Genomic DNA, 18,025 nt, shown 5'->3' with positions numbered 1-18,025 from the left:
GTTTTTCCTTCCAAAGGAGAAGCAGCAGCAGTGCAGCTGCCATCGGGCCCCGTGGCACCTTCACTGTGTCACCTGTACCTGGATCCCGGCAAGAAGGACATTCCCGGGACGGAAAATACCGGGGGGGTGGTGGTGTGTGTGTGGAGAGAGTGAAAATAAAAGTTCTCCAGGTCCTGCACGTAAGACCAGAGCCCCAGGACCGTATCTCAAAGGAGACTTCAGAGCATTACAAGGGGAAAAGGCAGACGGCACAGAGTCCCCCAGCCCCCCGGGGCAGCTCTCCCAGCCCCACGGCCACACCTCGGGGCCGAACGTGGACCCTCCCCACCCACCCACCCACCCACTCACTCACCCATCCATCCATCCATGAATCCTCTCCCAGCCAGGGACCCCCGGCAGCTCCCAACAAGGCAGCTGCGTCCCTCGGCACCCCCGCAGCGACCAGAGACCCCCCGGGCCCCCGCTGCCCCCCTCTCCCCACAGCTGCGGGGCAGGCGGGGGGAGGAAGCCCCCCAGGAGCCCCCAGAGCCCTTCCCCGGGGCAGCCGCTCCCCGACACCTCTCGGGACGGGTCCCCGCCTCGGGATCTGCCCCACAAAACCTCGGGGGGACCCGGCCCGCAAGCCCCCTCCCTCCGCTTACCCGATCCGCCCAAGGGGAGACGAGGCACCGGTACCGGCAGTGCCCGGGCCGTCCCAGCGGAGCCGCCGGGAGCGCTGGAGGCGGAACCGACCCGGAAATGAGCGGGGTGCGGGCGGGCCGGGAACGGCCCGGGGATGGCCCGGGGCTCCGGGGACAGGTCTTCCCCTTCATCCCCTTCCCTTCCTCCCGGCCCTCGGATCAGCAGCAGCCCCCGAACCCCGAACCCCGGCCCCAGAAGATGCGGAACCCGCGGGTGGGTTTTGCCCGCCCGGTCCCGCTCGCAGCCGCAGGTACCGCCCGGTACCTGGGCCGGGTTGGGGAAGGAAGCTAAACTTCAGCAATTATCGGCAGCAGCTCGGGGGGTTCTGACTTTGCAGGTGAAAAATCTTCATCAGCTGCAGCTCCTGGCAGCACCGGTACCGGCCCCGCACAGAACGAAGTCTCCCGAACCTCACTGGTGTCCGAGGCTGTGCAAAGAATGGACCCAAACCCTGCAGCACTTTCCCTACACCCGCAGTGTGTAGGACCCCCCCAGCCCTGGGGGTTGTTTTCCCTGTCCCTGGGGTTGTTTCCCTGTCCCTGGGGTTGTTTTCCATGTCCCAGGGGTTGTTTTCCTTTTCCTGGGGGTTGTTTTCCCTGCTCCAGGGGTGGTTTTCCCTGTCCCTGGGGTTGTTTTCCCTGTCCCTGGGGTTGTTTCCCTGTCCCTGGGGTTGTTTTCCCTGTCCCTGGGGTTGTTTTCCCTGCTCCAGGGGTGGTTTTCCCTGTCCCTGGGGTTGTTTTCCCTGTCCCTGGGGTTGTTTTCCCTGTCCCGGGGGCTGTTTTCCCTGTCCCTGGGGTTGTTTTCCCTGTCCCTGGGGTTGTTTTCCCTGTCCCGGGGGTTGTTTTCCCTGTCCCTGGGGTTGTTTTCCCTGTCCCTGGGGTTGTTTTCCCTGTCCCTGGGGTTGTTTTCCCTGTCCCTGGGGGCTGTTTTCCCTGTCCCTGGGATTTATTTTCCCTGTCCCAGGGGTTGTTTCCCTGTCCCTGGGATCCCAGCTGGCAGTACCAGTGGCTCCAGGGAAGGTCCCAGGGCTGCCAGGTGTCCTGGGACATCACAAGGTACACAACACCCAGAGGCAGCTTCTGCACCGACTGGAAAATGGAGACAGAAGAGGAAAGGTTCAGTTTCCCCAGGATACACTCCTGGATTGGAAAAGTTTCAGATTTGTGAGTAATTTTTTCACTAATCCTTTCACAGGCACCTGCAGTTCCCAGCAGATGCTGCTTAATACCTCCTGGAAACCAGGGCCTGCCCAGAAGTTCCAGGGAAACAGACACTAATATAATGTGGGGTATTTTGCCTTAAGGAAGTCAGAACTGGGCCAAATTGCATCATTTTTCAAGCCTAGATCAATGCCACATTCATCCCAGGGATGTTTAACCTGAGAGCATTTTGAACAGGATGAGCTGGACAGGGTCCAGCAAAACAAACCCACATCATCCAGTGCATTCAAAAAAAAAGCTATTTAATAAATCTTTAAACAGCAAGGCAAGCCACCTACCACAGCCAGGTAAGTATAGTGAGAAAGTTTTTATTAGAAGGTGTATTTCTGCCAAAATAAATAGTTACATTTTCTCCAGCAAAAATTAGAAAAAAAAAAAAAAAGAAACAGGTGGGCAAAAAGCATTTAACAATTTAATACTGAACTATTAAAGTGACTGTGAACACTATTTAGTGACATTGCTGTGTAAATACATGACTTGAGGGTACTACTGCTGGTCTAGCAGCTACTGTGACACCAGTAACTCCCACAGGATCTCCACGGGTGCTTAAGGTTACAGCAGCAGAGTGAGCTCCAAGAGCTGGGTTAGATGCCTGTTTTCAAGAGGAAACCCTTGGGTTTTATTTCAAAGTTATATTTCTAACATTTCCTGTGACTGGGACCAGAGGTTTCCCCTCCCTGTGCAGGAAGGCTGATGGGGACCCACAGATTGAGATGGGAGCAGTCAGAGGCTGCTCGAGTGGAGCTGCCTGCAGGCTGGAAACACAGCAACATCTTCCCAGGAGGAAAGGGCAGGGAAGGGGGAAGAGGAGCCAGGAACAAGTCCTGGTGCATTCAGGAAGGCAAAGACCACAGGGACACAGAGGGCAGGCAGGACAGAGCCCTCTGTAAAGGCACAGGGTGTTTTTGGCACAGACAAACTGGCTGGCGTGGCAGAGAGGTGAGGAGGTCTGGTCTGGTCTCTCTCTGATTTAGAGGGAATAAGGAAACAAAGCTTGAAAAAAAAATAGTTGGCAAGATCCTCTGGCCTCAGCAAGGCTTGGCCCTGCCACCCACCACATCTAGCAGATGTTTAGCAGAAATGGGAAACATTCACACAGAGCTTCAGCTATTGCTTCCACAACTGCTTCAGGCAAAGTGGGGGCTTCTCTCTGGGAGAAAGAAGTAAATTGTTGGATTTCTTTTTTTTTTTTTTAAAGGACAAAAACACTGGGGAATATACAGTTAGTACTTGTGATATCCCAGTGCTTGCAGACAGCTGATCATTTCTTGTGCCTGCAAGTCTCAGAACAGCAAATACAGTCCAAGGATTCATGAGAAAACAGTTTGTAAGTCCTATAGAAAGTGGTAAGAAGTGAAGCATTTTCTCCTACCCCTGGAAAACCAGCTTGCAGCATGATTAACCACAGGGCAGCCAGCAAACCAAACCAAACCCACCCCACAGACAGACTTATGAAGCATGGAGCAGATAAGGACACAACAACCAAACCCTCTGCAGGGTTGTACAGCTTGGGGCTGCTCAGATGCACAAGAAGTTCACCTCAGCCTTGTTAAAAAGCAGAAAGCAGCATCTCTGTCACAGAAAGGAGGGGGGAAAAAAAAGTGGATTCCTGAATGTGGACCTTTCACATGAAAAAGTGGCAACAAGAAGGGCTGAATGTGAGAGGGGAACTGGACTGCATGGGCAGCTCCTGCTCCAGGAACCTGATCTCAGCCCCTGAATACTGGAGAGCAGACAGGCCCTGGCACCAAGCTGCAAAAATCAGCTTGATTTTTGATTCCCTTTGCTGCAGAAGGGAATGGCTGCTACAGAAAACAGCAGATGCCACAAGGAACATGTAGGAAAATGGGTTAAAGAACTTCAGCTAAGGTTATCACAATAAACCCCTCCAGGTCCAACTGAGAGCCCACCAAGAGGTTTCCAAGGTTTTCAAAGAAGTGGAGTCTGATCTAGACAAAGCAGCAGTGGGTGACATAAAACTGTAGTTTAAAGCATCCACAGCCCTTTTTCTGAATCAGCAGGCTAGAAGACCTTTCCTGCTTTCCTCATTCTTTGCAATCTGTAATGAATGAGCAGCATGAATTTAAAGCAAATGCATGAAATTTCTCTTCAGGAGGAGGAGGGTAGCTTGGAATATTTTTGACAGAGCTGCAGTTCCTTTATCAGAGTTTAACTCTATAAAACCAACCAGCTATCACACAACAGCCATTGCATCACTTGGGGAATAAAACCAGGCACAGAAAGGGTTAATACAGAGTGGTGCTGTCCCAGTATCTGCTCACACCCTGCAAATCAGCACAGAGAAAACACAAGTTTGGGAAGTTTCCTCCCCAAAGATTCAGACATTTATATTTAAAGCCAGGCTTTGGGCTGTGGTTAGCTTGAAGTGTACAAAAGTTTCTCTTTGAGAGGTCAATATAATAAAATAAGTGACAGTTGAGGTGAAACACAGAATGAAACTCAGGTATTTTACCAGACACAGGGGTTAGTTGGTTGACAAGCACAGTCCAGAACCAGCAGATCTTCTGGATCAGACCACTGGAAGGCAGCAGCACCAGCCATGGCAATTCTGATGCAAGAGAGAACAGATCCAGGGGATAAGATTGACAAGCTGCAATTTCATATTGCACTCTCTTGCCAAGAGAATTTTGTTTCATAGTTTAGTGGTTTACATAATCACTCAGTGGTTTTACCAGTCCAGGAAGGGATAAAAAAATAGTTGCATCATTTTCTCCACCCGTGTATTAACACAAACAAGGCAGAGTCAAAAGGGCAGCAGCTCCTGAGCACAACATTTTCCTCATGCAGCTTTGCTCCCCATTTTCCTTCTGGATGAAATATCCTCATTTCTTGCCACTAAATATCTGTATGTCCTTCCCAGTTGCTTTCTGTGCATTAGGGAAAAGAGAGATGCATTTGGCAAACTAAGCAGCTGTCCCATCCCCCCAAAGAAGTCAGCAGAAGAAATGGAACCCCACAGCAAGCCACAAAAAAAACCACCTTTAACCAATTCCAACTTTCATCAATCAGATTCATTCAGCTTCCCCTGACAGCAGCTTCTTGCTGGTTCACCCCAGTGAGATCTGTACACACCCAGCAGCCACCACTGACTTCTTCTACAACCCAATCCACTGCTTTCAGAATCCTCCCATTTTTTTTTTTTCTCTTCCTGTAGCCACTTCCCCATTCCCTAATTGCATGAAGGATGTGAACCTGAGGACTAAATCTGCCTGTGTGAGTGCAGGCTGGGTTCAGAAGCTCTCAGGCTGTTACCTGGGTGCTGAGATGCAGGGAGGGCAGGAGGGTGATGCCCAAACCATCAGCTGGTATTTGTACTGGTGTGTCCCAGGCAGGCAGGCAGTCTGTCAGCACCACAGCTGCCTCACAGCTCTGTGCCACTGCAGAAAAACCCAGATGCTTATCACAGTCCCTACCACAAACACCCCAACCCACACCCACTGCACGATTGTGCTGGTAGGAAGCAGCACCCACCACCTCACCCACATTACTTGCTCCTGTGCCTCCTGAGCAAATTCACTGCTTTTGCCAGCTCTCTGGAGAATTTCCCTTCTAAATCAAAGGTGAAAAAGAGGGTCTTTTATAAATCACTATTCCACCCACAATCGGCTTCAGATAATCCCATCCTGCTCCCCAGCAAAGCCAAGATGTTTGTGTTGGCCTCTGTCTGTGCTCACAGAGGTAGAAGACACCTCAGGCAGCATTGGGATGCTGCAGAAAAAGATCCCAGGTTCTGTGTCACAGTGTGAGGAGTTAAGCTTAAGCACATGCAGTCCCCTGAAGAAGCCACATCTCACCCTTTGAAGAAAGCAAAGTCACATCCAGACCACCCCTGAGAAGGCAGCACCTTACAAGGCCAAGTCCTGCCCTGCTACAGCCCCCCTAAGCTTAAGGGACACTTAAGGGACAAGACAAGTGTAGGTTTTCCAAGCAGGCTGCATGTGCACTCCTCACTTCCCCATCTCCTCCTCCTGTCACTGCAGAGCTGTAGTGTGAGGCTGACACAGCTACACCCCTACATTCTCCCCACTCCAAAGCCTCCATGTCCAAACCCTTCAAGCAAAAGGGACAGAACCAAGCCCTGTTTTGGCAGGAGATCCCTTCTGTATCACCCACTTGGAATTTCCTCCAGTTGTGTGGTCCCTCAAGGGGCAAAATCTTGACTCCTGGTCTGAGACTGCCACTTCCCCAGCACTTGCTGTTTCATTCCACCACAAAGCTCTGACAAACAACATCCCCTACAGAGTCTCTCCTTCCTACAAGCAATCCACAGTACTTCAGCTGTTAAGCTGATCCTAAGACAGCCAAGCTTAGCCTTTTCCAGGGCAACCCCACACTAATTCCATTCACAGTGAGAGGAATGGGGCCTCACACTCAGTGTTTCCCTCAAAAAACCCTCCAACTCTTTAAATTACCTCTTTAAAATAAGCTCAATGACTTAATGCTCAGAGGTCAAGCTGCAGAAGTTCCAAGAGTGGAAAAAAATAAAAAAAAAAAGGGGGGGGAGAGATCTTGACAACATGAATCAGAGTAAATGCATAACTTTTCTACATTTCTGCAGTCCCAGTGCAGTCTGTACCAGGGCCAGCTCTGGCTTCCAGTGGAGATGCATTCAAGGGATACAGGAAAGAACTTCAGCAAAGAAGAAAGTCAAGAGTTTTGCAAGCCATGAGAAAAATGGTTTGGCAAGAGGCTACTACTTCATTTTTCAGTAGCAATGAGAGCTAAGGGGTGTCAGATGATTTAAGAAAAAAACGAGACTCATGCTCTAAAAAACAAAGGAAGCTAAAAGCTGGATGAACTTGAGAGCATCTTCTGCATTGTGATTATCTGACAGTAAAAAGCCAATGGCAATTCAAAGTGCATTATCTGGGAAAGCCCAGCTGGGTTAGCATCTAGAGCAAGGTAGAGCAAGGTATCAGCCCATGTGTGCCTTTGAACAGAGATCCCTTGCCTGGCCCAGTGGGTAACAAATGGCTCCAGTCAATTCCAGCAGCTCCATGCTGGCTGGGGAAATCTCCTTTGCAGCATATTGATGAGAACAGGGCAGCCCTGCTGCTGAGGGATGAGACTGGTCCCACCCTGTCTCTGCTCCCCTCCTCACCCACCCTCATCCCCTCGTGGCAGCAGGCTCAGAAGAGTGGCAGGCACTCTTTTTTTGCACAGTCTAGGGGTGGCAGCTTGAGCTGAAAGCCTTCCTTAGGGAAGAGGGAGGCCTGCATGTCCACGTTGATGCAGAGCAGGCCCAGCATCAGCTGCCGCTGGTATTCCTCCCACTTCAGCATCACGTCCGACAGGGAACGGCTGCTCCTCATCCACACAGGCAGTGCTTCACCACAGACTGGGGCAGGAGAAAGTGGCAGGCTCTGGGGTCCTCCCAGCTCAAAGTGGTAGTAAAGCCTGGGAGGGAAACAGATGCAAAGAATCAGTAGGTGGGAAGGCTTGAGAGGGTCACCAGAGCACAGCTCCATCAGCACAGAGCTGTTCTGCTCTGCTGCTGACTGCAGGGGCTCAGATGAACTCCATCTCCCATTTTCCCCTCACTTCTCTTGGGTAAGAATCACCCCCTGGTGTTAGGATCTGGATCACAGCACCTTCCTTTTGTCAGCCAAGCAACAGTCTTGCCAGGGCCTACTGCAAGGAGCTCAGCTCAGAAACACACACAGACCCAAAGCACTCTCATCTGGACACCCTCCAGTGCTTCCTGGCCACCCTAATGCCTCCCCCACCCTAAACCAGGCCTAGATCTCAAGGCAGAAAAGGTCTTTTGGATGCAAGGAGCTCTTAGAAGGAACTTTAGGGGACCCTGGGCCAGTAAATTCCACACTGACAAACACCTGTCTTCTACAGGGAGCAGACATGGAATAAGCTCATGTCTAGTTTTAATTAGACCCCCATCTTCTGCCCTATTGCTCTAAGTAAACTGCTTCATGTAGGGTCTGCCCTGCAATGGGAAGAAAAGAGACCATGTGCTGAGTCTATCCCAGCAGTTACTGAAGCCAAGAGACCATGGACCAGATCTGTGGTTTAAATGGGGCAGTAAATCCTTCAGGAAAATTTGTGCTCTGCTTCCTCTGTGCTAAGGGTGGAAAGGGTGCTGGAGGGCTCCTCCAGAAATGTGCTGTGAAGAAAAGCAGAAATACCTGGCTGAAAGGTGGCTGCCCAGTTTCTTCTTGGCTTTCTTCACAAGATAGTTGCAGATTTCAGTCATCTGCTCCCTCATCCATCTAATATCCTCAGGGATATCTGGGAGCCATTCCAGCAGCCTGGGAAGAGGCAAGAGACAACCATTAGTAGGCCCACACAAAGGACAGGATGGAAATAATTCCAGTTTTGCCTCCTATCAATGGTTACTCATTATTTTTAGTGACACAATATCATTCATAGAATTAAGGTGGAAATGTAGTAAAGACTTAAAACAGCCCAGGAACTCATTACATGTTTTTGTCTGCACTTGCCATATCTTTCATCTGTTTTCAGATCTGGAAAGTTGTTTGGTTTTTTTTTTCAAAGCCTTTCTATCACAATCTCCTTCCAGAAACTTTTCATAGGTTACTTTGTACAGCAGTCTGACAGACCTGTCTTCCTTGACATGTAGGTGTAGAGCTGGAAATCACTGTGACTACTCTACCCCTTGCTCCAGAAAAGAACCTCCCCTTGTGTGGTTCTGACTTTAATCCCTGCATTCCCAGTTCAGCAGCCTCTCTTCTTCAGGCTCCAAAATCCATCACCATTTCCTATTGCAAGTTGCAGCACACAGCCATCTTTCTTCAAGCTGTAGCTAAATGGCACATGAAGGTAAAGAGTTTTGTTTGTTTGCTCCTTCTTCCCATCAGTCTGGTAAGTGGCAGGAACACTTCCCTCCTAGGGAGGATTCTATGCTCTGTCCCTTCTCCATTTATGCCCCACCAGCTACATCAAACACTTGGTTGCACCAGTCAGAAATCCACAGAGGAAGCAGCAGAAGCCCTACCTGACAGTGAAGGAAACTGCAGACTCCAGAGGCAGCATATAGGGGAACATCATTGCTGTGGCCACACGTATAGGCAGCATGTTGCTGATACCAGCCAAGAAACTTTTTCTCTCAGCACAAGCCTCCAGAAGAGCTGAAGACAGAAAGGAACATGGCTGAATCCCCCTTCCTTCTCGTACCCCAGAAGTTACCCAGCCTGTTGTCTACTCTCTCCCACCTTTCACTTCTTCAGGAAGTCTTGCTCAGGGCAGTAATTAACTGAGCACACTTATTCCAGCAGCTCTCAGTTTTATCAGACTCCCAAAAGAGTGAGAATGAAGATGCCCTCCTCTCCTTACCACGCAGAAGTCTCCACACCACCATCCAACCATCAGCAGGTTCCAGGTTCAATCCCCCCAGCTCAGCCACAGGCAACACCCACATCCCAGAAATTCTCTGAAGTGGCCCAGGCAGCACAGAAAGATTGTCTGGGCTTTGGGTCATACCTTGGTTCAGTCTGGGAGGCAAGTGTTCAAAGATATGCTCTTCAACAACAGCAAGAGCAGTATTGTCCTCCAGTTGGTCCTCAGGTGCTTTTTCATCCTCTTTTTTCTCTTCTGGGGGGGCTTCTATAGCCAGGAGAGGACGGGGAGGACTTGGACGATGAAGATTGAGGAGACCTGAGCAGAGAAGTGAAACCATAAGGACACAACCCAGCTGCCTGCCTGGCCTTTAGTGCTTGGTGTTCCCCCCAGCCTCCCTCAGGCAGCCAAGGATGACACACAGCCCCTTTTCCTTATATCTACTGTAATGCTGACAATAATGAGTTAGGAACCTCACTTTCCCCACCATCCTCTCCTTCCCCACCATCAATTCTAACTTTCCCCCTTTGATACTGACTGCAGGGTGCTGTTTAGCAGAGTTTTGTTGCTATAATCTGACAGTTCCCAATCTTGCAGGTAAAATTTCCCTGCTGCAGCTTAATCCTCCAACACAGGTGCAGGTAAAGCACCCATCACAGAACGAACACAGATGGCCCTGATCTGCTAACAACTGACACCAGATGGCACCAAACCCCCACACTCACCCTGCTCCACCAGGGAAGCCCAGGGGCTGCACCACGGAGTGAAACAGTAGTGCCAAGCTGCCAGGAGCTGAGCACTGCTGGGTCAGAGTTGCACACAAAAAGGGGCAGGGGATCTGCAGGAGGTCCAAATGGCACCGGTGCCTCACAAGTGTGTTGGTGTAGCACTGAGCACAGGCTAAGTAACTCCAATACTCAGCTGTGCCAAAGCCACCACTCTGGTGTTAGTGGTTCTCTCAATGCACTGGGAAGTGGCCACTTCCCCTCTGCCTCCCAGAGCTGCAACAGACTAATGGGAATTTCCTCTTCCCTCAGTTCTGCTGCTCCCTCTTTCATATGCACCCACCACGGGGTATCCTCAAAGCCCACTCCCCAAGCCCTACAGAAGAGGTGAGACCCCCAGACCCCCAGTTCTTTACCATTCTTCTTCAGGAAGTGCAGTCCATCCCTGTAGCCCTGCTTGCACATATCCCGCAGCACCTGGAAAGGCAGGAAAAATTCACTTGGAGATCAGCTAGTTGGAGCCCAGCAAACACACAGCTCAGTGCTGGCTTTAGGGGAATTCTCCTGACTCCTAAAGCAAGTCTCATCCTTGCCAGCTCTTCCCATGGGTTGGAGCAAGAATGGGAAGTACAACATGCACACATTGGATATGGGAAGCACAGAATAAAAAGGATTGGAAGGGACATCTGGAATCCTACCTAACAACAAGCAGAGAGTTATAGCCAACTAATTCCTCCAGACAGAGCTGATGCTGCTGTTGGCAGCCCAGAATACTTTCCAGCAGATGCCAGGCAGAGCCACTGCATTTGCAGATAAAGAGGGGTCACAGGAAAACGTGTCCAAGTAATTCAGCACATGAATGCATGTTCATCATGCCCAAATGCCAGGGTTTCCTGAGCCTGTTTGCTCAGAAGCAGGAGAGCTGTCTGCAGTGCCACCTGCTCTACTGGCACTTTGCAGGAGACCATCACTGCCTTCAGCCTGGCACTTCCCTCCTGACCTTTAACAACACCATGTCCCAGTATAGGCTGGGGGCTGAGCTGCTGGAGAGCAGTGTAGGTGAAAGAGACCTGGGGGTCCTGGTAGACAAGAAGATGCCCATGAGCCAGCAATGTGCCCTTGTGGCCAAGAAGGCCAATGGCATCCTGGGGTGCATTAGAAAGGGTGTGGTTAGTAGGTCAAGAGAGGTTCTCCTCCCCCTCTATTCTGCATTGGTGAGGCCACACCTGGAGTATTGTGTCCAGTTCTGGGCCCCTCAGTTCAAGAAGGACAGGGAAGTGCTTGAAAGAGTCCAGCACAGAGCTACTGAGATGATTAAGGGAGTGGAACATCTCCCTTATGAGGAAAGGCTGAGGGAGCTGGGTCTCTTTAGTTTGGAGAAAAGGAGACTGAGGGGTGACCTCATCAATGTTTTCAAATATGTAAGGGGTGAGTGTCAGGGAGATGGAGTTAGGCTTTTCTCAGTGGTGACCAGTGATAGGACAAGGGGTAATGGGTGTAAATTGGAGCATAGGAGGTTCAAGTTGAATATCAGAAAAAATTTTTTTACTGTAAGGGTGACAGAGCCCTGGAACAGGCTGCCCAGGGGGGTTGTGGAGTCTCCTTCACTGGAGACATTCAAAACCCACCTGGACACATTCCTAGGGGATGTACTCTAGGGGGCCCTGCTCTGGCAGGGGGGGTTGGACTAGATGATCTTTCCAGGGCCCTTCCAACCCCTAGGATTCTATGATTCTATGACCTTAAAACTCTAGAGGATACCTCTTCCAATGGCTGATACATCCCTGTTTACATGTGAGCCTCAATTCTTGGCAAACACCACGCTAGAGAGAGTCACATGGAAATACTTTCCAAGCAGCTGCTACCACCTTCATTCCAGATCTCCTGATAGCAAAAGAAAACCAAGCGACCTCCCTCCACAACCTTGGGCAGATGGTCAAGCTTTGCCAAGCCACCGAGTGACTGATGTCAAGGTTAAAAAACAAGCAAGACAAAAAAAAACCCCAAGCAGTGACTGGAACACTGAGTGTCTCGAGTGCCTTCCCACCCTCCCCAGGCTGTGGTGCTGCCAGAACTCTGACCTGGGGCTCCGGGGGGAACAGAGCCTTGGAGAGGCGGTAGAGGTTGCGAAGGTTGAACTGGATGCTTGTGTTGGTGACTCTCAGCTCGTGCATGTTTGTGGAGCTGTCCCGGGGACAGATATCACTCTCCCCTGAAAATGGAGACACTGTGATGGTGTTCTTCAGCTCATAGCGGGGCAGGTTGTCAGAAATCCCTCCATCCACATATCTCTGCAATGGAAACAAATTCAGCATCCGTCAGTCCTGTAACGGGTGCAGCTGCTCTTTCACCCTGTGCCCCTGTTCATTCCTCTTTGTGCCAACAACCTGGGAAGGGAACAGTACATCTACCAGCACTGCAATAGCACCTCTGTGTTGTCTGTACTACCCTCTTGCTCCAGCCTTTCTTCCCATGGCAAAGTGTTTGTTGGTTACCAGTGTTCAATGGGAAAGGCACATCCCCTTCTCTGACTGCTCACATCTCCTGGGGGGCTCTGACTGCTGCCCAGTGAAATAATTTGACTCACCTAAAACCCCACGTAGTGCAAGTTAGCACTGATCTAAACTGTCACACTGCAACATGGGGCCATTTTCCACTTGTGTTTATAACAAAAAAGCTCAGACACACGTTCCCCACTGGTGGGTTAAGAGTAAACTAAGAGTTAAACTAAGAGTAAAGCCAGCTGATTTGTTGCTAGCAGGCTTATCAAGCAGCAAGCCCAACACACACACACACATTTGAAATCTGCTTGCTGTGGTGTGATAAGGGACTTGGGGTTTGCTCCTGACTCTTCTAAGAGTGTTCTGTACCATGTGCCATAAATACATTTGCGTCACTCTCGAGGAAGAGCAACCCCAGCAGCGTGTACTCAGCCCAAAGTACTCCTAAAAGTGCCATAATTGCACAAGAAAGAAGTGGAGCAACACAATCCCTATCACAGGTCCTTGGCAGAGCAAAGCAACACGCAGAGGGTGAAAGAAAGGAGATGCTGGTCAAGCCAAAAGGGCAGGGAATCTGAGATCTTTGCAGAGGAACAAATCTTGTGAACCTCAGAGTCCTGCTGATTTTGTAGCAGGGTTGATGCTGCCATTGGGTGCCTGGAACCCTTCCCTCTGGACAAGTTCAAATGGCAATCATCCTCAGGAGGTACACAGCCCCAAAACCAGCAGCAGCTGTAATATCCTTCAGAGGTACTGGATGAGGAGCTGAGCTGTCAGAAATTGAACTCAGGAAAGCATGGAGTGCTGCTCAGAGGAGGGGGTACTCTGATCTGTGCCATGCTTTGCCTTGTCTGACCACAGACATCAGCCTTTTGCTGCACAATACCTAGGGAAATGCCAGCTGCTGTTTCTGGAGGGTGCTTAGCACTCTGCTCTCTCTTGCTCTGGATGGCAGTCAGGCAAACAACTCTTCAAGCAGCTCCTCTGAGCCTGAAGAACAGTTCTTGGGCTCTTGAGCTGAAAGCAAGGAAATTCAGCCACAGGAAGCCAGCTCTCAGCAAGGTACCAGGGGCAGAGTGGACTGGGGCACAGCAGGTTTCTCCAGGGCAAACTAAAGAGGCTGAAGGGAGGTGTCTGTCCTGTGACTGCAGCTGCAGGCTGGAGCAGCACAGAGCTCTGCACCCTTCTCTCAGGGGCTGTTCACCAAACACAGTATCCAGACAGCCATGGTTAGTGACTCCTGCACTGCCTGGCTTTGTGCAATGAAGCAAGCAGAGGGATGGGATAGATTAAACTCAAGGACACCCTGCTGGAAACAGAACACTCAGCTTGGTTGCTAGATGCCAAGAATCAGTTGAACTTCTGCCCCCTTTTAAAGTGGGCATCAGCTTTCTTTAAGCCAAAAGCCACCAGAGCAAAGAGTCGTTGTCATCATGTCCCCCTCATCTGGCCACAAAGCCAGCAGAGGCACAGCTGGACACATCTGGCTGACTCCCTCTGCAAGCAGGAGAGCATGACAAGAGCCACAAGAGGACAGCAGGCAGCACAGTGCCAGGCACACACTTGGTTTAAAAAGGATGGAGCCGTGTCCTGGCTACTTAACCAACAAGGTTCTTTCAGCCATGATGCACAAACATCATTTCCCTGAGGGTGGCAGCACGAGTGAGCCCGTGCCATGGGGAAAGAAGGCTTAACCACAGGAAGGCTGACAGACAAGGCCTTCCAAGGGCATGGAAATCTAGGAATACCCATGGGGAGACCCTGCTCTCTGCTCCACCATTCCCCAAGCAATGCTGAGTACCACTCCTTACTCAAGATCAGCCACCACTTCTCTGGACTTGCCTGACCCAAGAGTAAGGACCCCTCAGCCCCCTCTCAAAGGCCCTATCAGCACAAAGCCTGGAGCCTGCAGCATGAGCAGCAGCAGCTTTTGGGGATGGTTCATGGATTGGGGTCAGCTCTGGGGTGTCCAGTGTCCCTTACATTCTCCCCCTCCCTGCCATGAACTGACATTCCCTGAGCCTTGTTAGGGATCCATCCTGCCAGACACTTCACAGCTGGCACAGGACTTGTCAGGTCAGTTAAAGACCTCTTCATTTCTCAGTATTTGAGAATTCTTTTTTTCCTAACTCCTTCCACCCATCCTCATCATCCATTCTATACAGGTAACTCCAGCTGAGAGAAGCAAACACTGGAAAAAAAAATGAGAAGAAAGGTGGAATAGGGACTTTACATCCTGCACACAATCATATTACCTTCCAAACTGGTCCTCCTGCCAGGCCTGTCAGTCTGCCTGGGATCACAGGCATGCTAGGAAACATGCAGTCCTGTTTTAAAGCCTTTTCCCAGGCTCATTCCTAACCTCATTTAACCTCTCCCCTCCCCAGTCTCCCTTCAGAGCCATGATTTTCCAGAGAAGAGGTAGAAATTAATTTCCTCATCTCCCTTGCTCCCCACCTTTGCCCAGAAGGGATCTTGCCATGAGCAGCCACCCCCAGGGCACATTGCAGCAACACTGATGACATACTCAGTGCTGGAATTTTGGGACCTGATCCACACTGAGCTCAACAACCCCCAAAGAGGTATTAGCAAGAAACACTGTTATGCCCCACAAAACCCCTGCCTGCAGCTTTTGAGCAAATGCCAAGCCATGACTGACCCTGTCCCCTGTCTGAGGGGTGGACATTGGACATTTCTGCTACGTCATTTCCCTGCCCATGTTTGCACAAGCCCAAAGCAGCCAAGTTGGATACTGGATGCAGGAGCAAACCTGACCTCACTTTTAGGACACAACCAGCAATGGGAGCAGACCTGATGCCATGCCATCACTTATGGGAAACCATACATTAATGGCAGTTCTCTCTTTTGATTATTTAGTTTGCAAGTTGCTTTTTAATGTGCACATGAATGTATTATTTTTTTTTTACACTTTATTTAATGTGCACCTGTGAAACACAGGGGAAGTCCAAGCTCAACTGAGGCCTTTAAGTATGACTGCAATATACAGAGACATTCCAGCTCTGCACAGCTTTCAGATGTTTTTGGTTTTAATACCCAAATACAGAAGGGAGAAATTGCTCTGGTTGGCCTTGGACAGGATGTTAAAGAAAGCTGTAGCAGGGAGAAAAACAAGAAGGACAAGAAGAAGTCCACGGAAGAGAGAGAGAGGTAGCAGCACCACTAGTTAAAACCCCACAGAAAGCATCAGGCACATGGGAGAGGAACTATACTCAGGATTTCTGTTCTGGACCCCAGTTCTTTCCACCTGCAGAGCACTGGGGCCTCAGTAACAGAAAGCATTGTACCAAGCAGCCAGGAGAATCATCTGCTGAGTCAGTCAGGACTGGCCCAGGTTGCTGTACAGTGCTCTCATGTAAATCCTCTGATGTTTGGGACATTTACAGCCAGCTGCAGAGGAAAGAAGGCACATCCACTGCTGGGAGCTTTATTTGAGGATCCCCCATGCTTCTCCAGGCTATTTGCTGCCAGCAGACAGACAGTAAGACTACCAAAACTGAGCACCACTATTTCTGCCTTCTGATTCATTAGCCCACGATTTAATGAGGGAGCATGTGATGAGTCTTTCTTACCACTCCACGCAGGGTTGGGGGGATGAGCCCACAGTAGACAGGGATGAAGGTGCTGCAGACACAGGCCTGAGGGAGAAAGAGATCTACAATGTAAAAAGCAGATCAAAGCCTTCTGAGCCCAACAGCCACCTCGAAACACCAAACTGGCCCAGGCTAACAATTACCCACTGTCTCTAAGGACCTTTGGAAGCCAAACACTGCCACAGGCAGTTCCTGCCCAGCCCTCTGCAGAAAGTTTCTGTTCACCTGGATCAGCTCCTCCTTGGAATGGAAGTCTGACAGGATGACATTTTCTCCATCAGAGACCCGGGTGAGGGAAATACCCAAACGTCCTCCTGCCACCTCGTGCCCATTCTCAGGCACAGTCTTGGACAGGCAGATCCGAATTATTTTCACCAAGTTGAAAGATGGGTGGAGGGGGCCCAAGAACCTCTTCCGGGCTTCTTTTGACACTCGAATAATGCTGGCACCAGCCTCACCTGCAACAAGAGAGAGAGAGAGAGAAATCACCCCAGGAAACCTTAGCAAAACCAGCCTTCTCCTTTATGGCCCAGGAGAGCCCAATTCCCAGCTTTACCCAGAAGCTGCTGGGTAAGGCAAGACAAGGGGGTGTTATGGTCAGTGTTACAGAAGTCCCATCACACAAGTCTGCTGCCTCAGTTCTCACAGCAGAAAGCTCCCCTCACCTTACATGTTTTATAAAATCAGGGAAGATGAGATGAATTTGGCCACAGCCTCACCCATTTTCAGCCAATCCTCTTTCCCTGGTCGTTGCAGGGCTGGTGTCAACACACACCAACAAAGAAAAGCAGGAAGGTGCTTTAAGAACTTTGAGCTGATGGCTAAATCCATTTCAAGACATCTTCCACAAAAACCTTTGCATGAAAACAGTCACCTGCTTGTGAGCCAAAGTGCCAGTGAAGAGGAATGCTGGTGCTTTCCAGATGAGTGATCCCAGCCCTGCTGGGAATGTCAGTCCCAGCCCAGGGAAGCAAGACAGACACTGTGTTCCCTGAGGAATCAGTGGCTTGGGGCCATCTGCAATGTCTTGGGTGTCTGTCCCTTCCCTGGCTGATCCCACAGCACTAAATCAGGACCTGAGGGCAAGCAGGATTCAGGAGGTCATGTCTGCTGTACCCCTTCACACAGTGACCCAGGAGAAGAGACATCCCATCATCCCAGTCCCTGGGAACCTGATCTGGAAAGAGCATCAGGGTTCTGCAATGGGAAAGGAGGGATGAGAGAAAACCAAACCAAACCATCAACCCCAGCCAAACCCACAGCCCCCAGCCTGGTCCCCTTTGCACACAGTGACTGCTGCTCCACACACATCTCCTCACCATGGTGACCCCAAATACTGAGGAATCACTGCCCCCCGGGCCCAAGAGAAAGGTACACATGGGGAGAATGAAGGGAACCAGGAGAAAATAGACATGATTTCATAAATCAAGACTTCTCTCCAATCAAACTGAAGTTTAGAACTGAAGTTTTCTTGAGAAGAAAGATGAAAGGCTGCCAGTCCAAGCCAACTGGAAATGCTTTCATTTTGCTCTCCCACTTGGTCTCGCAATCAGAGAGAGGAAGCAGGAGGATTAAAGAAACCACATTAGAGCCAGGTTAATAAATATAATGGAGATAAGAGCAAGATCAACCTCACTGCTGTATTGACACACTTGACTCTTTTGCAATACACGTGTCAGCAACATGTTCTCCATCAGCAAAGCTTGGGAATGGGATTCTGTGCTTAGGAAACCCATCAACACCAGTAGCTCAGGCACACACAGAACTGGACCCCTGAACGTGACCAGAGACTCTAGGGTCAGGATTTTAGGCACTGTGAGGTAGCAACTTAGCAGAAAATCCAAGTTCCCCCCTCTGAAGCAATTTTTAGCACTATAATCCCAGTCTTTTCCTCTGTCCTGGAGCAATGTTTAGAAGCCTAATTCTGATCTTTCTTACTCAATTAGCAGTAAGCC

General features: G+C 50.2%; 2 protein-coding genes across 7 annotated transcripts in view; both read right to left on the bottom strand.

The window, feature by feature from the left end:
- Window positions 1-745, bottom strand: part of CRACR2B (calcium release activated channel regulator 2B) — a 49,912-nt gene extending 49,167 nt beyond the window's left edge. For 4 of the 5 annotated variants that reach the window (XR_011729356.1, XM_071761581.1, XM_071761582.1 and 1 more), the window contains exon 1: window positions 642-720. The gene's annotated coding sequence lies outside the window, so the exon portion shown is untranslated. Of the gene's footprint in view, window positions 1-641 lie in introns of all 5 variants that reach the window. The other variant, XM_071761584.1, reaches the window with a different exon arrangement.
- Window positions 746-2,193: 1,448 nt separating this feature from the next.
- Window positions 2,194-18,025, bottom strand: part of PNPLA2 (patatin like domain 2, triacylglycerol lipase) — a 30,843-nt gene continuing 15,011 nt past the window's right edge. For both annotated transcript variants that reach the window (XM_071761591.1, XM_071761590.1), the window contains exons 2-9: window positions 16,296-16,528; window positions 16,050-16,115; window positions 12,040-12,249; window positions 10,375-10,435; window positions 9,378-9,551; window positions 8,893-9,025; window positions 8,063-8,185; window positions 2,194-7,319 (exon numbers count right to left, since the gene is read on the bottom strand). In XM_071761591.1, coding sequence (XP_071617692.1) covers window positions 7,052-7,319; window positions 8,063-8,185; window positions 8,893-9,025; window positions 9,378-9,551; window positions 10,375-10,435; window positions 12,040-12,249; window positions 16,050-16,115; window positions 16,296-16,528 — 1,268 coding nt within the window. In that variant the 3' untranslated portion in view covers window positions 2,194-7,051. The remainder of the gene's footprint in view (window positions 7,320-8,062; window positions 8,186-8,892; window positions 9,026-9,377; window positions 9,552-10,374; window positions 10,436-12,039; window positions 12,250-16,049; window positions 16,116-16,295; window positions 16,529-18,025) is intronic.

The sequence above is a fragment of the Heliangelus exortis genome, chromosome 18, assembly GCF_036169615.1.
Source record: "Heliangelus exortis chromosome 18, bHelExo1.hap1, whole genome shotgun sequence".
Classification (NCBI taxonomy): Eukaryota; Metazoa; Chordata; class Aves; order Apodiformes; family Trochilidae; genus Heliangelus; species Heliangelus exortis.
The sequence above is the reverse complement of the archived record's forward strand: the minus strand, read 5'-3'. Positions and strand labels throughout refer to the sequence as shown.